This window comes from Aulonocara sp. 'chitande type north' Nkhata Bay, linkage group LG2 (assembly GCF_057382095.1).
Source record: "Aulonocara sp. 'chitande type north' Nkhata Bay isolate Kocher_YH1m ecotype deep benthic linkage group LG2, A_spYH_male_GT1.1, whole genome shotgun sequence".
In the NCBI taxonomy this organism is placed as follows: Eukaryota; Metazoa; Chordata; class Actinopteri; order Cichliformes; family Cichlidae; genus Aulonocara; species Aulonocara sp. 'chitande type north' Nkhata Bay.
In genome coordinates this window covers 31951362-31979103 of record NC_141345.1, presented here as the reverse complement: position 1 = coordinate 31979103, position 27742 = coordinate 31951362, and the positions used below count along the sequence as shown (strand labels likewise).

At 38.5% G+C, this 27742-nt stretch overlaps 2 protein-coding genes across 12 annotated transcripts in view; one reads left to right on the top strand and one right to left on the bottom strand.

The window, feature by feature from the left end:
* The window catches only part of LOC147338204 (LIM and calponin homology domains-containing protein 1-like), an 82838-nt gene extending 59831 nt beyond the window's left edge, over positions 1–23007 (bottom strand). For 7 of the 11 annotated variants that reach the window (XM_086259164.1, XM_086259212.1, XM_086259193.1 and 4 more), the window contains exon 1: positions 22710–23006. In XM_086259164.1, coding sequence (XP_086115290.1) covers positions 22710–22811 — 102 coding nt within the window. In that variant the 5' untranslated portion in view covers positions 22812–23006. Of the gene's footprint in view, positions 1–22709 lie in introns of all 11 variants that reach the window. The other 4 variants (XM_086259204.1, XM_086259219.1, XM_086259246.1 and 1 more) reach the window with 4 other exon arrangements.
* Positions 23008–26547: 3540 nt separating this feature from the next.
* On the top strand, positions 26548–27201 carry LOC147338203 (transmembrane O-methyltransferase homolog; the record flags this gene model as incomplete). Its single annotated transcript, XM_086309374.1, has 2 exons — positions 26548–26732; positions 26819–27201. Coding segments are annotated over 2 exons (444 nt in total), but the record flags the coding sequence as incomplete, so codon positions are not given.
* Positions 27202–27742: the final 541 nt, after the last annotated feature.

Sequence of the window (27742 nt, the reverse complement as noted above, 5' to 3'; positions counted from 1 at the left end):
TAGCCTTTCCTGCATCCATAAATCTTTAAATATATGGTGTCAATAGATATCATTGGGAGTTAAACTCATAATGTCAACTGGAAACCATGCAAGCTGTGGCCTCTTGCAAAGTAAACACGTTGTCATCACATTTTAAACAGGTGCATTAAGTAGGATTTTCCCTTTAAATTTTGAATATTTTCCATGGATCATGATAGAAATGTGGGCAATGCCAATGCAGCTGTTCATTTAATACCCCATAATGGTGTAAACAACGGTGTATAACAGCACAGGTTTTTTCATTTAATAACCAATGACATTAAAAAGTATTATACTATTTTTTATATGGATCTTTTTAAATTCAACAGCCATTATTATATAAAACTAAGCATTTTAACCCATTAATCCCATTAGGACACGAGCAAGGAGAAAACTCGCCATTTTGTTTTTGTTAGTTCTTTAAATTTGGCCGTAAAAGCCGTTCTTTGTCATTTCCTTTCACATCAAAGATGAAATGCTGGATGAAAAGATGGCTCAGCATTCACATAAACATATCTTTTGATGAAGCTTGACACTAAACAAGAAGGTCAAATTTCAAACATCTCAAGAATAAAGCATTGGCATTTAATATGAAAAAAAAAACAAAGAAAGAAAGAAGGAAAGAAAAAAAAGAACTGCAGATACCGTATTATGTTAAAGTAAGGGCTGAAGTACTACACAACACTGGAGAAATTGCAGAATAAATCGTTTGTGTAGCAAATTGTAAAGCTGTATGTGAGCGCAGTAGGAGAAATTTGGATTGGGAAAAGATTTCTAACCAAGAGAGCAGAAAACAATTATGCTATAGAATAGAATAGAATAGAATAGAATAGAATAATCCTTTGATTGTCCCACAAGGGGACAATCAGCAGAAGAAAATAGTTGCTAGATAGCTAGATATTTGATGGTTAATATACTTTCTTTACTTGATTTGTTTTTTTCATATTCTGAATTAACTATTCAAACATGGCTTTGAACAAGCAGGAAGAACAGGAGGAATGCAAACAAAATATGTTGTATTAATTAGGTTTGTAAAAACTGTTTCATTGAACTCTAACCTACACCATCAAAAGGTTTCTTTTTACAAATTAATCTCTCTCATTGTGATTATTACTCAATGAGGAAAAAACAGCTTACCAAGTGTGCCACACACTCCCACACACCATTCACACACAATACAGTTCCTTTTCTACTCAGGCATGCCCAGTGCTATTGTATATTTAGCTGTGAATAACAACAAGGGGGCTTTTCAAAGTGCTACAGTGTTTAAAATACCTAAAATTCTATTTAGCTTGTTACTCTGCTAACCCTTTAGACTATAGCAGTATAACATACATTCAAACTATACACCTTGAATTAGAGCAGAGGAGACAGCTCTCTTCCAAACATGTTTTCCTAAGAGCTTTAACTGTCTGAATTCCAATGCCCAGTTCTCTTCTTTATGCCTCCCTTTTCCCTCAACTCTGGATAAGCCCCCTCTGATTAAACATGCCAAATTTCCTGCCAGTAAAATGGCAGCGCTGTGAGCTAAATGTTAGTATTCCAGCCAGTCCGTCCCATTTCCACCCAGATTAGATGATGGAACAATGTTTGGGTTGTGGATTAACTGAAGTCCTGGCCCCCAAAGATGCTCACTTCCACCCCAACTCCCTCCAGTGTTTTCTCCTCCAATACTCTTCTATGCTTGGTGGGTCTTTGAGTCGACATGAGGGGAAGATATTTTTGTCCTGGGAATGACTTGGCAATTGTCAGGGTAAAAGACAAAAAAGAAGAGGGGACTAAAATGGACGATGGAGTACAGTCCAAGGTGAGGTATATTATGAGATGACAGGCAGGTTTAAGTTGATTAAAATGTCCTGTTTTAGCTGCAAGGTGATGCTTATATTTTTGGGTTGGTTGCCAGCTTCAGAAAGGTGCATGTGGCGAGTGTGTTTACACAGGAACAGGGATGAAACCGTTGTGTGACACTTCCTAAATCAATATTTAATTGTGTTCACGGTAGTCTAGTGGGCAATAGGCAGACTAATGCAACAACACTTTTGAATGAAAGACGTTATGGTGATCCATTTGAGCTGACACTTAAAGAACATATAGTATACACTTATGGATGATTTGTCTAAAGGCCTCACACACAACTGAACGATGTGAGACCAAATTTATTGCTGAATTGTAAAGAAATCAGTCAAAATTCTTTACCAATACATCCATTAAGCGAAAGTAAAACTCTAATATCAATCCTACCAGTTTACAGTGTTGCTGCAAAGAGAAATGTCCCAACTGAGGGCAAGCAGACTCACTTTAATGCACTTATTAAAGAGATAGCACATGACAGCTAAATACTGGTCCCACAAACGAGGTCCTTAGAGGACAACACAGGTGTGGGTGCTATAACTGACATTTGATATCTGTATATTGACTCACAAATATTTGTTCAACTGTGCCATTAAAGTGCTTGGGAGAACAAAAAACACTGACAGCAGTAGAGGCCTATTTGCTACTTTTGCAAGGCTGCTCGCATGGAAATTTTTAAGATAAGAGGGGGTTATATGTCTTTTTTTGTCTTAAAACAATGTATCTTTGTTAGGTACAAAATTATGAATGTGAAACCTGCTTTTGATTTTTTTTATAACTACAATTGAGAATTTAATATATTTCTATATTTGCATTTAGCCTTTTGGGTAGGACAGGGGCATACAAGCCCTTAACTGTCACCCCCAAACTGGCTTTATGGGATGAACATGAGTGAGAATAAACCTTCAAACCCCCCTCTACTCAGGAAATACTCTAGGGGCTTTTGAATTCCTCTCAGTGGCACAGATTCTGGCTCTTCAATTTAGCTGCTACAAATCCCCATTCTACTAACCCAGATCATGTTACACACATGTTGAGTGAAGTTAGACACAGCAAGCGAAAGGGTGAATTCATTTATAAAAGACAACTTTGTGAAGGGGAAAAAAAAATTATGAAGAAATGGCGTTCCAGTTTGACACAGACCCCACAAAGTTGCTCACAATGAATGACAAGAGTGATATGACCTTTGAGCTATAGTCTAGCCTTTTTAGGGCCAAGTCCTCTGGATACAATACAGATGAAAAAAACAACCCAATAATGATGGTTACTGAGGTTAAACATTAACCATCTCATGCAGAGCCATGCCTTACCATACCATGCATACCATACCTAGCTGAATTTAACTGACTGCTCCCCACAGCTCTGTAGGATCAGAAACAAAGAACCTCCGTGTCTATACTGGCCGTCTGACCTAAGCTTTGCAAGCGCGCAGGTTTTTACAGGGGCCTCTCCTAGTCTCCAATATCCTGCCTGCTACAGTTTTCCTGTGAATGACGGAAACATCTATCCAGTAGCCACACTGGAAGCTGTAGTAAAATAGACAGCCACTTCGGTCTTGGTCTAGCTGGATGGACATCTTGACGCCAGTGTTAGATCGAACAGGTTTAAATAGGTGCTTTTATTGAAACAGAGGGCCATTTAAGCTACCAAGTAAACACATCTCCAATAGCTACTGAAAGACTTGACTCAGTGGTTAAATGTACAAAGACAGCGTGGTAAAGGCCTAAAACACTTTAAAATAGTTTAGATGCATTACTAGTCCAAACATAATGAGTTCCTTCATTATATTAGCAAGTTTTATAAGTTAACTCCTAGTTGTGTTTTCTCTATATTTTTATTAGCAAGTACAGAAACCACAACAAGATAACACAAAAACCTTGTTACTGGGAGTATGATTTAGAGCTTGTACAGTTTTAATTCTGTACTGATCTTAAACAACCTAATGTCCAAGCTAATAATAACCCTATGAAAAAAAGGTCTTAAGCTTTAAGTAAAGACATTATGACAGAAAATGTCAAACTGGAAACCAAAATTTTGCAGAACGCACATTAAAAGCACCATCCTTCAGACAGTATCCAGGCAACAGATCTTACTGCTAGAAACAAGTAAGAAGATAATGATTACATTCATCTTCATGCTTTAATATTAAAAGGGGGCCTGTATCACAGCCAAGGCAAACCAAAACACTTCTAAATTTCTATTTTAGAACTAGATTTTGGTTTAAGCTGTTTGCGTGTCTCAACATGCTCTTCTTTAGTCTCATTATTAAGCTCTGTCCTCAGAAGGACTGAACAAATTGGGAGCTTTGCTGAAACACTGTATCAACACGAGATCAGTCGGAGATAATCAGCCTGTTTACTGTGACTTCTGCTGTTGGACGTTTGAGACGCGCTTTGTTCAACAGTGTAATTATGATGAAGCATTACAATGTTTGAGTTAAACATGACCAAAAGCTTACAAAATTAATGTAAACATATGGTTAAGAAATTGCTCTAAGCCACAACCACAGGCTACACACTTGTTTTGAGACAGTTGGTTTTTTTCCACCTGCTCTGAAGTCCCACCCATCTGCTGTTCAAACCTTCTGTTTATAATGGGCAACCAAATAAAAGAAAGTCGTCTTACAAGGAAGGGAGCTAAAAACTGGCTGTTTCAGACAGTCTTAACTGAAAGGCTGTACAAATAAGAATTTAAACTGTGAATCGTGCAATGCCATTTTTAGCAGATCTAAAAATACAGATCTATATGATGATATGATTTTAACAGGGCCCCTTTAATACAACTTAAATTCATTTTGAATGTTGAACTACACTTTTAAAAAAATATATCCAGCTAAATATATGCCTACACCCCCTAAGACTACCCAAACACAGATGAGCACTTAACACAAAGCATCAAAGACTACAAAATTCACAGATGCCACCCACTCTCCCATGTCAAGGAATCAAACTTTCAATAGGTAACTGGAAGGTAATGGAATCCCTGTTCCCTGACAGATTCCCAAAGCTAAGTGCTTTTTTTCACCCTAGGAAACCATGGATGTTTGTCATTCCAAGTTAGCAGTGAGCTTCCACTAGGAAAATGAAACACTGAAGCCAAGCTTTCCTTTCCCAAAATGCACAGAAATCCTGCCATTGTACCTCTCCCCAGGGGTTCAGGGTGTTTTTAAGAAAGAATCCCTGGACCAATACTGTAGCGTTCAAAGAGCAAAATAATGGACTATACTTCGAAAATTCTTTTTTCAAAGTAGTAGGGCTGAAAGCATTGTGGCTGTAATGTTCTCTTAAATATCAAAAATAACAAGAAATAGCAAAAAAAAGAAAGAAGTCTTATATGGGTCAATTCTGCTGTTGATATAACACAGACAGACAAAATGTTGGAGATAACACATCTCAGATTTATCTTTTTGGCACTATAGTCATTCCATGAATTGGATGACTAGCTCAGCCACATTTGAGTAAATTACTAAAGTTAATCATGTTGAGCTGCGGGTGGGTCAGTCCCTCAAAAGAAAAAGAAAAAAGTAGCAAACAAAAACAAAAGACTATAACTGTATCTGTAATATTACAAGATATGGAAATCATCTGTTTTAAGAAAATGTAGATGTTTGTGCCAGATCAGAGACAAATATTATGCTTGGAGAAAAGAAGAAGCTGTGTGACTCATTGACAGATTCCCAGAACTGATGGGCACAATGTGGAGTAGAAATGCTGCTCTCTTCAGGTAATTGTTGTGATGTAATGGAGCAATCTACCAGTGGAAATGCTGAAAACAGTTAGAGGAGCCATCATTTCAATGTCAAAGGTTTGAACTGTTCAAAAGCTGGTGTAACAATTGCAAACCAAGAACCGAGAGTCCCTAAGCAGAAAACTACGGACCTACCTATCATTCTGTGTGGGCAAACATCTTCTACATGGTGAAATGTCAATAAAAATAAAATAAAGAAAAAGACATTTCTACGATAGCACTCTGGTGGCATATTGTAAACTAATTTGTAATTAGGAGGTAAACTCTTAAAATGCTCAAATAACCTGTAAGTAACAACTTCTTTAAAGGAATTTTCCATGAAAGGATCATGTAAACCGACAGCCCACACTCTATTACATAGAGTTTGTATTACTTACTGTTTATACACAAGCCTGCATACTGTCAGCAATCTGATACTGTATGGACTGGTGACAGATCTGGTTGTTTCTACTCCTGCTGCAGTAGGATTAACATGGAACTGAGCTCTGAAGTACATGCTGTGAAAATGAATATTAAGTTTAAAGCATCTCTGCCCTGTGCTGCCCCGGGGGAAATAGTTTAAAAGGCAAGTAACATATGATCTTGACAGTTCGCTTATATCATAGGGTATCATGAGACAATATTCCCTGTACTCAGAGCTATAGATCTATCAGAGAAAAACAAATCCAGGATAAAAATTTCATTTAATAACTCAGTTCACAACATCACACTACACCACATGCAGATAAGCTTCTTGTTTTCATATAACGATGGTGTCAAAGTTGGTCTAAAGCCAAGTGGGGGGAGCTGTCAAGCTAGCCCCCAAAGAAGGGAGGTGCAGCTGGCTAGATTAGTCAAGATTAGAGTTTATCTTCTGTTACAAGCAAGCTGATGGGGATAACATCACTCAAGACCGGTACTGTAAGCTAAGCTACTCCACTGCAGGTATTAAGTTGACATTGTTACCAAGACGGACTCGGGGTGGGAGCCAGTAGTGTTCTGAGCAAGAAAACTAGAGATATTGCATAATGATTGTTGCACTATCAAACTAAATGAGCAGTGTGTTAGTTGGTTTCTAAAAGGTGACATGACATGAAAGAGTAGCAAAACACCCCAGCCTACAATCACTGTTAGTTCCTAATGTAGCTCATTCAAAATATATATACACTCAGTCATATTCTTGAATGTTGGTCTCTAAAATATTGCAGATTTTAAGTAACAAACAGTATTTATACCAGTTGTATAAAAGTATCACCTATTGTAAGGGTGCTATTTGGCTTTGAATAATATATTTTGTTTTTTAAATGTCACAATGCCAATTTAGAACAACAGTGAACGCACAAGTCCACCGGTCTATACAAGAGAGGTTTTAGCAGTCTGGTAGTAATTTAGTCAGTTTAATTAATATCAGTGTGTATGTGAATACAATACAATACAACTTTATTTGTATAGCACATTTAAAACCAGCGGTACACCAAAGTGCTTTACAGTAATGCAATAATTTAGAGAAAGAAACATTAACAGGGTATAAATACACCAACAGGTGGAGAGCACTAATTAGCCGCAGCGCAGTGAAAATATGCAAAAGAAAATACAAACACAACTCGACTAAGAGATTATTCAGCAATAAAATAGAATAAAATTATTAAAACTACATAAAAAACATTTGCAGGATACAGACACTAACTAGGGAAGGCTAGATTGAATAAATGGGTTTTCAACTGCGATTTAAAAGATTGAACCGATTCAGATATGCGAATAGCAGTAGGAAGATTATTCCAGAGTTTGGGTGCAGCTATGGCAAAAGTGCAATCACCTCTGCTCTTCAGCCGTGACCTAGGTTGCACAAAGAGCAGTTGGCCTGTTGATCTCAGTGCTCTCCCAGGAGTGTACAAGCTGAGAGGTTCAACAAGATAGCTGGGAGCAATGTTATTTATAATTTTATAGGTAAGCAATAGAATTTTAAAATCAATACGGTATTTGATGGGAAGCCAATGCAGGTCAGCAACGATAGGGGTAATGGAGTCAAACCTGCCAATTCCAGTTAAGAGGTGTGCCTCTCATTTTGAACAAGCTGCAGTCTGCAGTGAAGGGTAGATTGGAGGCCAATATAGAGGGAGTTACAGTATCTGGTCAGTTGAGGGCTTCATATACAATATTTCTAGCAGAGCTTGCCTTTGCCAATCTTGGGTACAGTAAATACCCTGCCAAAATTAAATTGTTGCCAACTTGTAACAAACAGGCTCCCTGAATTGAAGGGCTGGCTTTGGTCCAGCTCCTCTGCCTGCTGCTGTCGTTACACAGAGGCTGACCTGCTGCAGTCAGAGAAAACAGGGCTCCTACTGTACAAGCTAAACACATGCCATCTAGCGCAAACTTTTATCCCCTTCACTACAGTGACTGCTTGTATCTTCAGCATGGCTGGGCCCAGGGGAAATCTGAACTTTTTACCCTGCTAGTAGCAGCGCCAATGAGATACTAACAACAGGCAACTGTCAGAGTTTAGGATTGGTTTTCTTTTCTTTTTGTAGTAAACTGCTGTAATTAAGCAGATGTACACGAATTCATGATCAGCATATAGGTTTTGCCATGTTTGTGTAAAACATTGTTTGAATTTATAAAATGTGATAATTCATTTCAAGATTTGTTTACTTCAACAGCACTTAGTCATAGCACAGTAGCTCACTGTTTCATCTTCCCTGCTTAAGAGAAGAATGACTATGTATCTATTAATGTAGGTGCAAGATATGCTATTAGAATAATTTGCCAGACTGTTACAGCTTGTTACAGTAACATCTGCTGACAGTATATTTGTGTGGCCCTGGTTCTCATCTTGCCAATTAAACTTCATGCTCGGTGATGAGATCCAAATGGGTGAAAGGAAATCACCACAATATGCCACTATTAGCTGGACCACCTAGAGTTTTCAATCTTCCAATAAATTCCGATTTCTCAACACAAACTGAGAAGTGAGGATCTATGTTTACACAGACAGCCAGCCAAATATTCCACAGTTGTATTTATTTCTCTAAGACTACGTGTGAATCAATAGATGTTTCAAATTCACCACCAGGACCCCTCTTGCTGTCTCAGGAGCTGACAAACACAGCTTTTCATTCAAATCCAAAAGAAAAGCAAATATAAAAAAAGAGAAAGAGAGACTCTGAAACTTATTCTAAAGCAAATATGAGTTAATAGGTTGAACTGAACACCAAATAATAATAATCAATCAAATAAACTTAATGTTTGCACTGAGGGATACAAACAGATGTTATCTAGCAAGCATTATGTTCTTCTGTTATAAACTGAAGGTTTTGCCTCTCCCATACAGCTTCTTGGACCTGAAAGTATGGGAAAACAAGAACAACTGAAAAAAAAATCCCACTACAAAAGGAATATTGTTTAGGAGTCATTTAATAGTGAGTTTCTCTGAGCAAAGAGAAATTTCCGCAATTAGTTGTTAGCAGATGTAGCTGCAAGAATTTCTAACCAGGCATTTAACCCTTCAAGTGAGAAATCTAAATCAACTTATGTAGACTGTAACTACACGGAAAGATCTTTTATAGACTAAACAAACATTCACTGATATAGCAGAAAAACACTGACATGCTGTATCATGCAGGCTAGTTCAGACAAATGCCAGTCAGCTGAGGCACAATTGTGTCACTTTCCAGATTTTGGTGACAGCATGCATTGTTGTTGGGGGGTTACCAATATGTGTGTAACAGTGTGTGTGTGTGTGTGTGTGTGTGTGTGTGTGTGTGTGTGTGTGTGTGTGTGTGTGTGTGTGTGTGTGTACGCTGGTGTCTGAATGGGATGGGGACTGAGGGGGTTAGGAATGTTGGGGTGAGTGGGAACGGAGTCATGTGTACAACGCTGTGTGCGAGACAATGAAAACCATCCCACTCAGTATTAAAAGCCTCCATTCATGGTGAACCTGAGTCATCTTGATACCTCCAGTGAAACAAGACTAACAGTTTTACCTTTCGCTTTAAACAACAGAAAGATGTTTTATAAGAGACTGAAGCGGATGATTCTAGTTGATTCAAGAATTCCAGAACATTTATGCTGAATTAAAACTGAATACCATCAGCAACTACCTACAACAACTAAATATTAACTCTAGTTAAAATGTAAATGTCAACTCTGTCTAACATTTAGTGGTTTTAGCTGTAAGTTGTACAAAGGGGCAATGCAAGCATGTTGATGTTTAGTCATTAAAACATTTACCTACATGAAAAACGTTCTCAAGCATGTTGCTTTCAGTGGGTTTCATCTGGGTGCTGTGGTTTCCTCCTGTAGTCCAAATACACGCAAGCAACATTAATTAAAAACTACTTTAAACTTTTTCAGATCCAGATAACTTTATTAATCCCATAAAGTAGATTTGTTTGCAGTGAACCTATAAAACCTATTCACAGAGTGAAACTCAAACTACAGTCCTTAAACACTAATCACAATCAGTGTTGTGTGCCAAGGCACCGATCAGCAAATATAGACTTATTATTATACAAAAATAAATAAATAAAATCAATGAATCAATAAATAGAAAAGCAAGAACATGTGTAAAATTAAACAATCATAGAAAGAAAATGTATCCAAATGTCGCCAGTCAAAGTTAGGTGACTTAATAACTGAGAGGATTTTAAGTATCTATTTGTTTTACACTGTGGTATAAGGTAGCAGCGACCTGCTCCCTTATTCATGAGACATTGCCACAGTGGGACTTTTATGCTGGGTGCCCTTCCTGACACAAGCCCCCCCTCCCAGAATAAAAATCTTTCGCTTGTCAGGCAAATGCGTAAACCACTGTACTCTGGAGCCACCATGCTAGTAAGTTTACTGCTAATTATGTCTATATTTGAAATTGTCTCTCTGTGTAAGCCCTGTGATGATGAACTTGTAGTCTGCCCACAGGCAAAAGCAGCCACCATAACTAATTGGTTAGTGGCGTCCAACTGTGAAACCACAAGCTGAGTGTTACCTGTGGATGTCTTACTGCAATAAACGGCAACAAAAAAAGAATGCAGCTTCAAAGCGCTTGGCCATCATCCTCATACAGAGTCTATGAGTGCGTCTTATCGCTCACCGTGTCACCTGAATTAGGCTCCAGCAGGTTGGTTAAAAAAAAAAAAAAAAAAAAAAGAGAAAAAAAACAAGGCCGGGAATCAAACCACCAGCTCTGCGATAAACACTCCGATGCCCAACAAACACTGCTGTGACAAGAGCCAAGGCATGATCTTCAGCCAATCATGTACATCAAAACATAGCAAGCCTAAAGCAAAAGGAAGGGAACTTGAGCATAGTCTTTTTATATAAAGCAGCCTGAAACTGTTGCTATGTGACTGTGACTGGCAGTCAGCCATGCAGCACAGGTCACACTTGCTCCCTTGATAGTCAGAAAGAGTCCAGCTCCCCAGCGCCTCAACTAAGAAAACTAGGAAACCAGCTCATGACCCAATTAGAAACATCCCTGGACAGTGCAGAAACATCATTCTGCCTGATCTATCAAATAGTTCCAATTACTGCATACAGAAAGAAATCCTGGTAACAATTCTTGTAAAGCCTTAATATTAACATGTTTTATTGTAGTTTAATTATAGCCTTGAAAGCTGCCTATTGCACAACAAATCTGCATTTTGTACATCACTCAGTAGGTTCCAGAAGATGTTGAGAGAGGTCAGCACATGACCCAAAGAGAGATCTTTACAAGTATCTCTTGGAGAGCGTTGAACATTTGCAAATGTTTGCCAGTCTAAGGCCACGTCAAAAATCAACAGAGCAGTAAATAAATTCGAGTTAAACGGATGCATGCAAAGTGACCCACTTTGCCTTTGAATAAGGGCAATCAATAGAGCAATGGGAGATTGCATGAAAGAGGTATGGCCTGTAATTATAGATAACGATTAGAGGACACGCTTGTGACGCTTTGATCTGTGAGAGCTTTGATAATATCTCATAATATTCCCAATATATTGCAGATCCTTTCAGAGCAGTAGTGATGGCAGTACTGTCTGTACAGGCCATACTTCACATGTAACTTTGTTCTCCCTTTATCTTCTACACAAAGCAAGTGCTGAATATTTTAAATTAACCTGAATAATTTGACAGACTATACTTTTGCACGGCTGCACAGATCCCTGTCATTTTTGAACTTCATCTCACATTTAATGAGAAGAAAAGCAAAACCTTCAAGTAAACTTTAAATGTTTTCATTTTATGGGGTATTACAAAGAAAATTATTAACTCTAGCTGTGGGTTTCATGAGGAAGTACAGCAAATTACAAGACAACTGCATAACAGTATCTACTTCAAGAGTGCCTTCGAGTGGTTTTCCTTTTCCTTTAAAAATATTAATAAAAATGTTTTACAGTTCCTGTACTTGATGTTGATGCTAAATGTCAGCCATGCACAAGTACTGAGCTGAACAACGATCAAAATGTTCTTTTGTAGTTTCATTTTGAATTTGGCCTTTCTTAGAGAAAAAAGAAAGTTTAAAAAAAAAAAAAGGGCTGTGACTCATCAGTCCAAACAACAAAATTGGCAAGGCTGATGTGGAATATTAAAGCACGCCCGCCCAGGCTGTGGAGCTGGTTATCAAAGATAACTGAACATTTTTTGGAACGAGCAGCTGTCTATCCTTACATTCAGCTATCTGTCTCCTGGAAACTAGAGAAAAGAACAAAAAGGAAAGTTTCTCTGCCTGCTTGGCTTTTATGTTACTCCTGAAAACTCACAATCCTTCTACAATGAACATTAAGTGTTTTTAGAGAGTTCAGACTTAACACTTCATCAGGGTGCTGAGTGTCTGACTTTGTACTTGCCACAAGCCAACTTTCTTGGTAGGTCACGCAACAGCAGATGCTGCAAAATAGAATAGAAATGTGAGTGAAAATGGGGACTTATGCAAGAAGACACTGGAAATGATCGTATTATAGGGATGGTGAAAGCTATGATTACTGGCTTTCTAATGTCAGTCTCTATTAGGGCACTCTAGATACTTTAAGTATACTCTAAAGTGCTTGATGTTCACAGTAAGATGCTGTTATTATGTCAGTTATGTTTCTTGTCAGAGTGAGTGTGGTAAGTAACAACAGTTACCAACAGCTTCCCTGCAGAGGGTGGCTGTTCAGCCCTGGCACACAGCCGGCTGTCACTTCTTCACAGTGGTCCTTATTGTCTGTGAATGTGTATGTGTGTGTCACACTGCAGTTTAAGTGCCAGGCTGCCTTGATCTCTCCTCCTTTCTCTTTCAGTGCATGAACACACAGCGCTGACAGCTGAACAAGATGAGTATGTTCACCTTGTCATAGGCAGACATGCCCCATCAGGCAAAATAAACATACACAGAAAGCCAAAGACATCCCAAGGTAGCAGCAGATATTCTCATTGCTGGATTCTAGATGGCTGTTTAATAATTCTAACCAATTTTAATTAATATGCACTTCATTATAGGTTGCAGTGGACTAATGTCTCTGCTAGAGTATACAGTATCTAGTGAGGAGATGAGCACACCCTGGATAGATGGACAGTGCATTACATAATTCTGGCATTAAGTTGGACACGTGAGCAGGTCATAAGACAGTCTCATCAAATGTGAATGTAACAAAGGTTAAAGAGGCCTTGAAACACTTTGGCATATTAAAATATTCTAAGAACTAAAACAACCTTAGTTTTTTCCCCCCATTAAGAGCCAAGAAGCTGATTCCTAAACCTAACTTGTCATTTCTCAGATGACCCACTAGCTATTAACGCTTGGGAAGAAAAAAAAAAAAAAAAGACTAAACTAACTCCCAAAGGGTACACCAAGTAAAATATCAAAAAATAACAAACACTACATGGATACATGGAACAACAGCACCTTGAGGCGACTGTTGTTGTGATTTGGCGCTGTATAAATAAAATTGAATTGAACTGAATTGAATTGAACTGAACAGAGCAGAGCCAGCTCAACAAGGCGATGCTAAGCTGTAAATCTGCACCTAAAATACCCTCTTTCAAGGACACTCCTGTTAAAATTTTGAACAGGGGGACAGGAACAGCTGGCTTGACAGAGGAGCGATACATGTCTGTGTCCACCATGAAAAACCATCATTAAACAGAATTACACTCTTACCATTAGCACACACAGATTTACCTGTGAAACATCTTCACAAACCAGAAAGTCATTCAGTCGTTATAACTTTGATGCCTGAGAACCTATAAAGACACTGAGTAAATATAAGCTGCTATTGGTCAAACTGGATAATGCTGCTTTCACCAAGTGCAACGACTGACATTATTTGAATATATTTGGCTGTGCAAATGAAGTACCTGCAGATTTTAATAGATAAGCTGAACCTCTCTGCATCACATCAGCACGTTTCTTGTGTAAGTCTGCTCTGGTAGATACAGCCTTAAATATCCACTATGGAAATTTATGGAAGTCCATGTGAGAATGGAAAATTATCCATAATGTTAAAATAATGATAAAAAAAAAAAAAAAGTAGTATCTACTTGTGGGGGGAAAAAACGAAAGAACAAAAACAGAACACACAAAATTGAATTGACAGAAATAATACATGCGAGAGAAAATGATTGTTATACCAACAAAAAAGAAAAACTCGTTGAGTTGTGGCTGCAGAAGCATGTTTTTATGATGTGTCCTCCAGCTGTTATCATGACTAAGCCAAGGGGGGGTGGCATGGAGTCCAACAGCAGAGGAATAACAGTTATCTTGGCCCCGATTCAGTAGATATCAAACAGCCTACATATTCTTGATGTCCTACCCAAGTTTATTTGATTAATATGGCAGTGTCTGGTTTTCAGCTAACCTGAAACCTCAGCATGCGTAGCCACTTTTACAACAATATGAGAACAAATATACAGGGATTCAGACACACTGAAATGGAAAGGGGGTTAATCTGTCATCTAGTTGAGTAAACCATCATGTGATCACCTCCCACTCTAAACGTGCATGTGTTTATAAAGACCCATCTGTACCCAGACTGACAGGCATTTGCTGAGAACATTATAATTTCATTACCATCTGGATTTTTGTTTAAAAGGTATACATGTTTTTGCTAACAGTCCATACTTACGGATATATACTGCACAAATCCACATGAAAGCTAGTGATTATATCTAAAAACACTATAGTCAAAAGATACACCTTTCCATTCATAAGTGTGAATGGAAAAGCCATCAGTCAACCGCTGTCAAATGTGTAATTCCTGCTACTTCCTCTTTCACTAATGTCACCATGTCAACACACCAGTTCTCAGAAGGCTTTGGCTGTGGTTAAGAAGATCATAACCACAGGATTAGAGATCGATTAGCATCTTACCGACAGGGATTTCTCATTTGTGTCAGTGACCGAAGCGACTGCATTAAACTGTCAACACTACAGAATCCAATCTTGTATGGGAGTAGTAACAGCCATAGCTCAGTGCTGCATGTTAATTATGTTGTGACTAGCTTAATCAGTGGCATTTCTAATGCTTCTCTGTAAGCAGTGTAGGCAGTGTCTCTTTGACCGTTTAAAACACTGTATACTACAAGCAGTATTCACCCATTTGTACAGCATTTTTTTCTGCCCAACAACACTTCAACAAATGCACTGGAAGACCTGGAGATTGAACCATAAGCGGTAATGCCCCTAAATGATTATTAAAACCTCCTTAACAAGAATTCTGAAAATGTTCATGCAACTACTTCATGTAACAAAGACTTGGTTGAGTTTTCTTCTATATCTCTGCCCTGATAGTTTCATGAAAATTGTTCAAAACAGCACATTTTTTTTAATGTAAAAACTTCTGTGTGATGACAGTGACTAGCATCTTGAAAAGGCTGTATGTATGCATGCCTTGTGCATGCTTCACTTAGACCTTTTACTCCATGTCAAAAGGATATAAGCTTTGACTCTTTCCACTTGGGAATCTGTCTGTAATAATACTTGCACTTGAAAACAGCTGGCCTATAATGGCCTTTAATTTCCTTACATTTAATTGAAAGGCCATAAAGGATAATAAAATTAAAGCAACGGTTTAACTTCTGTCTTATCTATGATTACTGATTATGATTTTCTTAGTACATTTTATCAAATTGGAAAAAACAAACTTTATTATCCTCCTGAAATAACACCTCATCATTTAAGCTTTACAGTTAGCAGGTCATGTGGTAGACTGTCATATCCTTAAGGTAAGTGATGAAAGGTACTTCCTCAATATAGCCTGAATCCTTCTCTAACAGAATACTTCCTTCCAAAATTACATTCCTGCATAGCTTGTAGTCATAGTAATGCATGGCAGGTACTGCAAAAAAAGTGACAAGAAAACTAAACATATCTCAGTCTGTTTTGCAGGAAAGAATGACAATGACCACAAACTGGGAATGACATCATGGAATGATACAGGAGAGTACAGACCTTTGTCAGGCAGCCTTTCAAAACAGCCTGGGGCCACAGAAAGAAGATACTTGGATCAAAATGCCTAAAAATGCCAACAGCCTCTGGGAGGCCAGATTCAAAGGATTTCCATCTTATAGTTCAGACAGAAGAAGAGAGAGCGGGACTTAATAAGAGCTTTTTGTCACTATGAAAGACAATGATGGCTTCTCCATGTGTACCTATCAATAGCGTTTGTGTAGCAAAAAAACAAAACACTCTGAAGTGGCTAATCCAGACTGCAAAGACAACTACAAAGAAATCCAAATAATGATGAATAACAACTGGAACTTCGATATGCATCAGTCTTAAATAGCTCTCAACTGCCTCTCTTCTATCAGCCTGTGCTGGCACTGCAACTAAGCTTCTGCCTTGGTTCCTTTTGAGATCAGGCCCACATTTAATAATCAGTCCTAAAACCTGTTGATTATGTAGTGTTACAAGCACATGTTGATGTTCAGTGGCAAAATAATCATGGCTGGCTGTATCTGCAAAAAAGGGTTAAATTCCAACTTCGGGCTGAGCAATTTTGTGGTGTCACCTTTGGCACCAGTACCAGCTTTCTTTGGTGGCAATATATTGAACTACTTCCAGACAGGACACTTGCAGCAGCACTGCATCAATGGAAAAGGTGTAAGAGATGCAGCAACACTGTTCCCAAATTTAAGATGTTCCATTGATTACTTTATCAACATATTGTATAACTCAACAGAAGCCATTTCTTTGGGTCTACAAAAGAGTTATGCTGCCCTGGTAAACATTCTTATATCATGCTATCACACCATAGGCTCTTTCATTTTATTGGATGGGATAAATATTAATTTGGTTCACTTTAAAAACACCTTTTGGCTGTTTTGTTCCACAGAGTACTCAGAATTTCATTCAAATCTTTCACAGTCTTACAAGCTAAATGTTTTTTTATTCAACACTACCATCATAGTCTAAAAAATAATCTTCTGAAAATTTGAATGATCCTCATAGCAAGTTAGGCATCTTAAGAAGTGTGTAGAGACTGTTCTCAGAGGGCACGATCATCAGTATTTAAAACTCTTTAACAATTATAACGTTCTTTTTCCCCGCCACTGTCTTGTTTCATGTTTTCCTTGCTGTTTAACTCAACTTTTCCGTAGCAAACACCAAGAGCTGTCATCAAGTCTGGTCCCGTTTGGCATTTTAACTTGATATACGGCATCCCATTCCAGTAGGATTAGTTTGGCTCTCGTTGTCAATCAGTCACTATGTAAACATGTTTGCAGTCTAGTCTGTATTGGATGCCTTCCATTGAACCTTTGCACAGGACTTATCATGCCTTTGCAAAATCTTTTGTTATCATTTCAAAGAACACCACCATAGATACTTGTTCTAGCTGAATGATATTTTGCAATTTTGTGCAGGTTTGTTGAATAGCATAACAATGAATGCATTAAAAAAACAAAAACAAAAAAAACCCACTTTCATCCAAGTTCCAAGGTAAAATACCACTGCAGATACATACTGCAGATAGTTGGTTAGGATTAAATCTCCACTGATGTAATATCTATACTGTAAAGATGTTCTGAGGACATTGATTAGACTGCTGATTTGTCTGACCCAGTAGCATTTTCCCAATTCCATTTCACAATGGAATTTTATTATTCTCAACTGCTTAAACATGTTATGACTTAGGCAGTAGACAAGAGAGAAGAGACTCTAAACAAGTTGAGACAAGTGCTTGGAAAAATACCCAACAAGCACTTCATTAGTAACACCACATGCATACATCTAATCAGCCAATGACATGGCAGTTACTTAGTGAATTTAGGCAAGTAGACATGGTCACGCCAACCTGCTGAAAAATATCCAGTGAGTAGCAGTTCTCTGGGTGAAAAATCCTAGCTGTTTGAGCTAATAGGAAGGCAACATTAATCAAATAACCACTTGTCACAACTAAGGTATGCAGAAGATCATCTGTGAAGCAACAACATGTCAAATCTACTGCTGTAGCAGATGGGTGAAAGCACCAGGGGCCATTCCTGTCAACTGTGGATACAAAACTGAGGCCACAATTCATGAGGACTCATGAAAACAGGATAATAAATGATTGGAAAAATGTTGCCCGTCTGTTGAATCTCAATTTCTGCTGTGACATTTGGATGGCAGGTTCAGAATTCGGTGTAAACAATATGGAACCATAGAACCATCCAGCCTTGAATCAATATATGGGAGATATTTTCTTGGCAGACTTTGCGCCCACTGTTATCCGATGAGCACTTATTAAAAACTACAACCTACCTGAGAATGTACATATGTTCTGATGGGTGTATCCAGAGTCCAGGATTATGTGGTGTGATGATTGGAAACCAGTTTTAAATCATCCAAAATGCATGATTTTACCATGTCAATATGATCACAAACTCTCAGGAATGTTTCCAGCACTGTGTTGAATCTATGCCATGAAGAATTAAAGCAGTTCTGAAATCAAATGAGATGCCAACCCAGTAAATGTCAATGTAAAGTCCATGTTGGCCTTCCAAGTTTTGCAAATATGTGGACCCAGCTGTCTTTCCAGTTTATGCAGGTTTTGTGCTAAACAGTACAAGACAAGCTCTCAGGTGATGAGGGGTAATTGCCAGTTTACATAGATTACTACGAATTTTTTACTGTGTCTAACACCTCAAGAAAAACCACCCACCACCACAAAAAAGAATCAGTGAGATAATCTAAAGCACTTGGATTATTACACTCCATCTGCCAAAGTAAGCTTTCTTTTCTTGGCAACTTTTTATTTATTTTTTCCTCAAATTGTTCCAGTGGACACTCTTCATGTTCATTTATCAGCTGAATGTTTGTCTTCAAACATAAGGAGAGTGATGGAATTACGCAACTCTGGTATTCACTCATAGTTACACTTTGTTTTGAATTCGCCAGCAGCAAAGTACTCCTCAAACACTGTTAACAAGGAAGCAAATTAATCAAACTAAAAAGAGGCCTCCGAGAAAAAGACCCAGTCAGATAATATCATCGGGGCTCCATTCACACAAACAGCCTGTGGCTACATGACAGAAATCAATCAACTTAACCAACTGAAAGCTTTCGCCCTCATCAAAGGGCTCGTCAGTCTTCTGAAGTTCAGAGAAGCTTAAACACCATTATTGGCAACGGCGTTACTGACAGATGGTGAGAGGCTGCCACTTTCAAGGAAACAATAAGTGCAGGTGTGAATGCTTCTTTAAGATGTTGGATTTTTACTCTTGGATGCCATCTGATAGGACTTCGTTGAAGACGCGTTAAAATTGAACAATACAGATTTGCTGCTTTGAAAAAAAAAGAAAAAAAAAATCTAAATTATGCCTCCCTCCCAGTTAAACATTGCCTTTGAGCATAACTGTGATTGAAAAATATACTTCAAAATATACGTCTGCTCGTGTTTTTTCAGGCATGTCGCCACTGCTGTTCGAGATTGTTGAGCGTGAACTCAAGAAAACATGTGACAACATGATTCATTAATCTTCCCTTAAAACATTTTCTAACACAAATGTGTTCATTAAATATTTACATGTATCACAATTGATTTATTTTCTTTTACTACAAAAGACTGTTTTGTTTTCTATCTAGCAAAATAATTGCCAGTGCAAGCCCTCCCATGTCACAACATGCAGGAAACATTAATTTAAGTATACAATAAATGCACAACATGGTTATGGTGCTTGCATCAGCAATCAACAGAGTAAAACCCAACACTGAGCTATAAATCAGTTTACTGTTAATGCATTTTTGGTGGGACCAGCAGAACAGGCTGACACAGAGGCATAAATCTGGAATTCAACAGCAGTTTCAAGGACCTCTGTATGCTTATTGAGTGCAAAGATTTTAAAATAATCTCACTGGCTAAAACAAACCACACTTGAATACAGCTGCTCTACAACATAAGAAAATAAATAAAAGTATATCACTCTATATATTTGGACCTAAAAATAGTACAAGGAGGATATTAAGAGCTCTGCAAGACAAGTCTATCATCTGGTCTAACAATGAATGGCATTGTTAAACAGGGTTTACTGGTGGAATTTCATGCCTTCTTAATGGGACTATCGGTTATGTTGTGCAGAAGTCAGGTTGGGACACAGCTGACGTCCCTATTTGACACCTGTTAGAATTAATATTATTGCAAGAACCAATCAGCTAAGTAAAGAGAAATGACAGTCCATCATTACTTTAAGAACTGAAGGTCAGTCAGTCTGGAAAACTCCAAAAACTTTGAATGTGTCTCCAAGTGCAGTCGTAAAAACCATCAAGTGCTATGACGAAACTGGCTAACATGAGGACAGCCCCAGAAAAGGAAGACCAAGACAAATTCATCAGAGTCACCAGCCTCAGAAACCGCAAGTTAACCTCAGATCAGAGCCCAGATAAATGCCACACAGAGTTCCAGTAGCAGACACATGTCTACATCAACTGTTCAGAGGAGACTGTGGGAATCAGACCTTTATGGTTGGTCCCATCATTTATTTCTTAAACAGGACAGTGACCCCAAAAACACCTCCAGGCTGTGTAAGGGGTATTTGACCAACAAGGAAAGTGATGAAGTACTACGCCAGATGACCTAGCCATGGGATGAGATGGAATCGCAGAACAAGTACTCGTGATCTCTGGTAACTCCTTCAAGACTGTTAGAAAACCATTTCAGGTGACTACCTCTTGAAGCTCATCGAGAGGATGGCTAAGCGTGTACAAAGCAGTAATCAAAGCGAATGGTGGCTATTTTGAAGAATCTAAAATATAAAACATGTTGAGTTATTTCACACTTTTTGTTTACTACATAATTCCATATGTGTTCATTCATAGTTCTGATGCCTTCAGTGAGAATCTACAATGTAAATAGTCATGAAAATAAAGAAAAACCATTAAATGAAATGATGTGTCCAACCTTTTGACTGGTAGTGTATATATACAAAAATTATAAAAAACAAAAAGCAAAAGCTTAGTTTCTAAACAGTGGTGAGTGGTTGCAAAGGTGCACAAAACAAAAACCACAGGTCTTAACAGTCCCTTTGCTTTTTTAAAAATTTCTATCTGACAATTCATGTCAAACAGAAAACCTTTTTTACAACCTCTAGCCTCAGGCTCGGATATTATATAGGACACAGCAGTTGAATATGAGCAGTTATTAGAATCTGGACTGAGGTTTTGTGTTGCTGTTTTCACTCTGGATCTAGTGAGTGGTCTCTTGTTCCTTGAGGTTACTTAAGGACTGTCACAGGTGTATGTGGATAATCAGTCCCCATGGGGAAAGGGTGAAAGAGAAAAAATGCAGGAGTGGTGTCACTTCACTCTCACCTTTTCAGCTTTTGCCCCTAATCCACCTTGGAAATTCTAGGTCAATAGTGGCTTTTTAAAGATGTGATTTGAGCCTCTGAGGACTTTGGAACTACTAAATAGGCCTGTAATGGCGCCTGACACGCTTAAAGAGGATCTGTCACTTTTAATGAAGTCAATGACATACGCAGGTTAGTCAGTGTATTAAAATACCAACGGGCACAGAAGTAGTAAAAAAGGAAGTTTCACTTCATATTACTTCCTATTAACTATGAGAAACATTACCACTAACTTTTGTGCTGTTTTGTGTGTTTCAGGTAGTTTTTCGTTGTTTAATTCAAATGTTAATCTGAAATTTAAATCTGGTATTATTGGCCTTAAGGACCAACACAAAGGTGCTTTAAGAAACTGATGTGATCATTCCAAAAAAACAAACAAAAACACTGATGCCCTTCAGAAAAAATGTTTAAAAAAAAAGAAAAGAAAATCACAAATCATATCATCAGCACTGACAAAAATGTTGTATAGAGGCCCCATAATCCCAGTCTACACCCCTGCTACCCTGAATCACAAACTTTAGAAAAAGCGCTGTGCCACTCCGAACTGTTATCCCTTTATGGAAACACACAAAGTCACGCCTGCACTCGACCAACATGCAAATTATAACCACCCAGTCATCAGTGTTTTGAAGCCTGACAGGAGGACAGCTCACTGCATGATGACAAAGTCAAACGCAATGGGGGCAGGCAAGTGTCGTGATTGAAATTCTCTCAGAACAAAACCTCGTTTGTGTGATTATTGTTCACCGGGCTCGCAATGAGGCAAAAATCCATTCCACATGATGCATTCATTGTTTGCAGCCAAACACGCACCAGGCCTCATAGCGACCAAAGCTACTGTACACAGGCCCTCACCAAAAAACAACAGAAAGCCTTCTTCAACATTTAGGAAGGTCTGGTGAAAATGCGCACAAAATAAATAGCCAGTGTCACTTGGAAGAATTCTGTATTATTGCAGATAGGAATGAATGATCTTTTTCCATTTTATTTTGAGGACAGTTATTTTAACTCATATGTACTGATAATTGTTAACATAATAATAATTTAAACAGCTCATACTGACATAATATGCACACCTGCAAGGGAACTCTAACCCATCCCGGGGACTTCACAGGAACACAGTGACGATGTGTTTTTAGGATCTGAGTCAAATTACTGTCACCTTTCAACAGGTGACGAAGCAATAAAATAAACTGCCTTTTAAAGGGGCAGACGCTGCAGGTACAAACCAGTAACTAGGGCCATGCGATGACAACGAAACACCTGCGCGAAAGGGAAGGAAAGTGGTGGAGAGGTGACACAGCGTTTGGGCTCGCTGCTGGTACTCCGTGACTCACCTCTATCCATTTCTGCGCCTCCAGAAACGCGGACTGTGCGGCCGACTCGTTCACGGGGTGATGCTGATGAGACTGTCCTATGTCTGCAACCGGACTTGCCATTGGCGAAGAAGCTGTGTCCTGCAGATATGTATGAAAGCAGCTTGGTGCAGCGTTATTCCACCGAAATTGGTCGTCAAATGCGTCGGCCAGTCTGTTTTCCCCTGATTGTAGAAGGTGCTGTAGCAGCAGCAGCACCGGTAAGACGGACGAACCAGTTGCTGCTCCCGTATCGCTCCTGTTAAGAGTATGTGGGCAAACAACCAGCTTCCAAGCCAGAGAGAGTCGTCAAACACAGGAATTCCGGTGGGAGATCTCAGAATAAAAGCTTTAGTGGATGACCAGGAAATTCAAATTTATCAAAAATAATAATACAGTCCAGTAAATTGAGTATAAACCCACCATCAAATTGCATTATTTATCGCTATTAGAATTATGTATTTATATTCCAGCCTACTTCTTTTCAATGCTGCAAGAAAATGAACATTGTTTCTGAGAGTAATCACAAACTGATATGATTGAAAAATATCTCACTTTTAACCAGGCTTAAAGGGAGAACTCTGTTTATGCCTGTCCTGTAACTGTTCAGTCATAATTTCTACATCCCACCTTTGGCTGACAGAGTTCAGTGCTACACTACAGTCATTCAGGGTAAGGTAGCATGTGTTTCTCAAAGATAAATATCCAGTTACATAGATTGATTCACCATATACTAACCCAGCTTTTGAAATTAAATTAAGTAAAAAAAAAGTCGCAGTCCTCTTTCTTAAGAAACATAATGGCAATCAGAAGTAAACATTATTTCATTATCATTATTTTGGCAATGCAAACCCAAAAAGTACATATTTATTTACGTATGTATGATTTACACATCATACATATGATGCATATGATCATATGATACAATGTTTCATTTTGATAGCATTAATGGTTCAACAATATGTTGCCAAGTATGTTTCATTTCTTTCTAGAGCTGGTCATCTCCATGGTTACAGCCTTCCATCCACGCTGATATGTTGTGTTTGCTCTTATTTTGATGGCACCGTGCTTTGCTTCCGGTTATAATCCAGCAGTTCTAGGTCAGCTTGATTCCGCTGGACTGATGGACTTGCACACTGCAGTATGATTAGCTCCAACGACCAAAAATACACAGAGCAGCGCCGCTTCACCGGCAGCCAACGAGGGCAGCAGCACGCTGGGGAGCTCACACCCACTTTCATTATGTGGGGCAACTTAGAAAAGAGGAAGTGCACAGATTTCGAGCAAAGGCGCCTGAAACTGAGGGCCAACATTAAACTCCAGATGCTCATCCATTAACATAATTTTCCATTAACAAAACTCTACAGGCTCTATGATATAATGTATTCATATTTATCAGTTTAATTCTGTTACAGACTTCTGAGAATTGTGTTAGTCTTTAAAAAAAAAGAAGAACACTTTTGTAAATATAAGCAAACGAAAGTTCAGCAATGTTTCCACGCTTTTGCAACTGTTGGGTTATTCTCTTTTCACCTATTTTATCTGTTTGTCAGAGTTTTCCTTAAGACAGTTCTACTTCTGCCATATCAGTGTTTGAAATGGAAGTTGTAACTGCTCAGTACTACCAGCTGTCCACCTGGAGCCAAAACAACCAGCAATGAGTGAAATACCCATCGGGAAATTATTTATTCGTCAAATGGCAGATTCCGCACAAAAACATTTGGAGTCGCATCCCATGCCTTGTATACTTTGAGACTTGTCAGTTCCACGACGACCCTTGAAACTTTTCAAAGCCCCACAGACTCTTTTTTCCAAATGATTGCTGGCATTCTTAACCTTCATCTCTGCTGACCTCTTGTGGAAAAAAGCAGTGGTGCAGACAGAGAGGAGGAGGAGTTTCCCAGACAGCACCATCGATTGTATGTTCTTTTTGTAGTTTAGGTGCACTCACCACGCCTGCTTCATGGATGCCACCAAACAGTGTTGTCTTTCGGACTTTAGTCATACAGAGAGTCTGTAAGAGAGAGAAAAAGTGATCCGTTTATGCTGACCACCTGCTTGACTTCCACAAGAGGCAAGATGACCTGTGTTTGACAGGATGGACTCTGATCCTGGACGAGCAATATTGAAATTTGGCGAGTACTGCTTTATCCATTCATTCATCAGTTTTCTATCCGTTATCCAGGAGGGTAAGCAGGGGTGCCAAGACCTTCCTGTCTTCGGCTTTCCCTGGGGGTATTATCCCCGAATGGTTTTACAAACCAGGGAGCGTGTATAATACATACATATAAATACAAACGTACATACTCTATCCAGCAGCGTGTCTCTGTTTGTGTCCCAAGCCTGAAAAACCTGACCAGGGATTGGGAGGCGTCCACAAGGTATCCTATACAGGTAGCCGAAGCATCTCAACTGACTTATTTACTCCGAGTTGAATGAGCTCCTTACCTAAGATCATACAACCAGACACCCAGCAGCAGAAGAACCTCATTTCTGCTGCTTATCCTCACGGCCTGCTTTAATGCAAGCAACCTGTGGGCAGGTTTGAAGTGGAACGGTCAAGGTGAGTGTACGGACATAGGTCTACCATTTAATACTATTTTTTTTACTCATTTTGGATGAACAAATGGATTTTATTTCATTACTTAAAATGCTATTTCACAAATTTTAATTAGCTGCGTTAATAGTTTCAAGGACTTTAAAAACTGAACTAAAAAAAAGAACACATGTTTATGGATGTGATAATGGTTATCATTAAATATAATGAATAAAGAATGTAGGCTGTACTCATTTATTTGTTTATTTTTATGCAATGATGCAGTAGGCTACAATTATCGAATAAGGCCTCTAATAAAGATGATATTTTTGCAAAAAAGTTTGTGAATGCTCGCGTTAATAAATAAGATGCAGTCTCTTTTATTTAGATATACAATTACATTTGCAACTTGATGGTAAAATAATAAAGGTTGTGTAATTTATTTACATGATAATGACATCAAGACCCCGTGGGGCCCATTGCCTTTTCTTTTAAGACTTCTGAAAAATATTTCTTTTTTTTTTTCATGCTTTTGGATATTTTCCACTTCTGTCAGAGGAAAACAATAAAAAGTAGCAGTCATTAGCTCAGTTTCTACAAACTATGTTGCTTTTGCAGATGTTACGTCCCTCTGCAGCCCCTAATCATCTCAATGTTTTCAGCTGGTGCTAATTGGCCACACCTAGTCAGGTGTGGATAAAAGCATACTGAGGCAAGTTCCCTAGGAGCTCACTTGTCTTTGCCTTGGTGGCACCAGCCATTTTAGCCAACCTGGTATTCCATTATAAGATAAAACCTCTTCTCACTAACACTCTGGTATTAATCTCTTTTTTTTATGTTGCGGTCTTTGAGCCGGGTTGTAACAGCAGAGCATTTCATACCACAACATCTTGCAATTTTACCCAACTTGCTTATGCTTTTTTCCACAAAAGTCAGAAATATAACACCTTTCTTTGAACACTGAGCATTTAGCAATGCAATGGTAAATCGTGAACTTGCTTTAAACCATTTGATTTATTTAATTTTCTTTCATTTACTAAACATTATTAGTCTGCAATTACTATATTTTGCTAAAAAGCAAGTTTGGCTGAAATGGCAGCAGGTACCTACCTTTGGTTTAGTAACCATTCCCTTAATTTATTATGTAATACATTTTTGTATTTTATATTCATTAATATAAGTTATTGTAATGTAACTTATTTATTGGGTGCATATGTTCTACATTCCACAATGTCAAAATGTTCCAAAATGTCAACTATACTCCCTGGTTTATGCAAAGGAAATAAAGTGAAAAGTGTCCGCCCTTTGTGGGTGCTGGAGCTCAGAATGCACTGTGGCTACAGCTCTGGCCGTCTGCTTCGTCTGCTGCCCCATGGAGGCAGACTGATCACAGTGGTGCTGGACCCAGTCACAGCAGATCTTGGAGAGGAAATCATCCTGGTGGCTGGCTTCAAGCAATCCCAGGTACAGTGAGGACTCTAAACCAGAATATGATTAAAATATCTCTAAAAGATAACTCTCTATTACTCACTTTTCCAAACCTCCTCAGTTCCAGGTTTTTACCCAGCTCAGCTGAGGCCATCCCAACATTAAATTCTTTCAGTGATGGCATAAATCTGGTGCTAATGGACCACGATTCCCAGCAGTACCTTTTAGATCTGCTGGCCTTGGAGAGAGAGGAGCTCCTCTGCCCATCTGGCTGCACTGTGCTGTTGAATAGAGGAATCAAAGAGCCGACGATCTCAGAGGAGTCCTGGATCACACCAGAGGAAGAGTCGATTCCTACTGCATCAAAACTGAGCATCCATTTATGATGGAGATTTTTTACAGGAAGGGAAGTACAAAGGAAGTCTGCAATGGCAAAGTTTAGCTAAGATGTGGGTGTATTTTGGGGGTGTTAAATATTTCATAATCTCTAGTATGACTCATAAGGCAAAGAACTGCAATTTTGAGAAAATTTTATTATAAATAAAAAAGTGATATTAATCATCCTATAAGTCTGTCTGTTCTCAGTATTTCAAAGTCTCCAAAGATATTACAGTTTCCTTTGTGGCAGAAATAAGAAGCATTTGTTATATACTTTAAATATGATCTACTTTACTTAAGCTTATTACTTCTCTTCATTTATTTCTTTTCCACATCATAGCCCCCAAAAGACAAATGACTACCTCCTATTGTTTAGCACATCCCTAAAAAATTCTTAAGGTGCTTACACAACCGCCTCGCCTCAACAAAAGAAACAAAGAGAAGACATTACCTGATGTACTGCACAGACTTACCACTTGGTGGCACTCCTGCCTTAAAAAGATAACAACCTAGACCCTGAACTGTGTTTGTTATGGAAAGCGTTTAAAGGTGAATGCCACCCATTTTGTTGTAAATACATGCATATTTATTTTGCTTTAAATTGGAAATTTAAGCCTGGCATTAATACATCCACTTTATCTTTAGTGGGGTTTTTTTTGTTTCATGCGTTTTG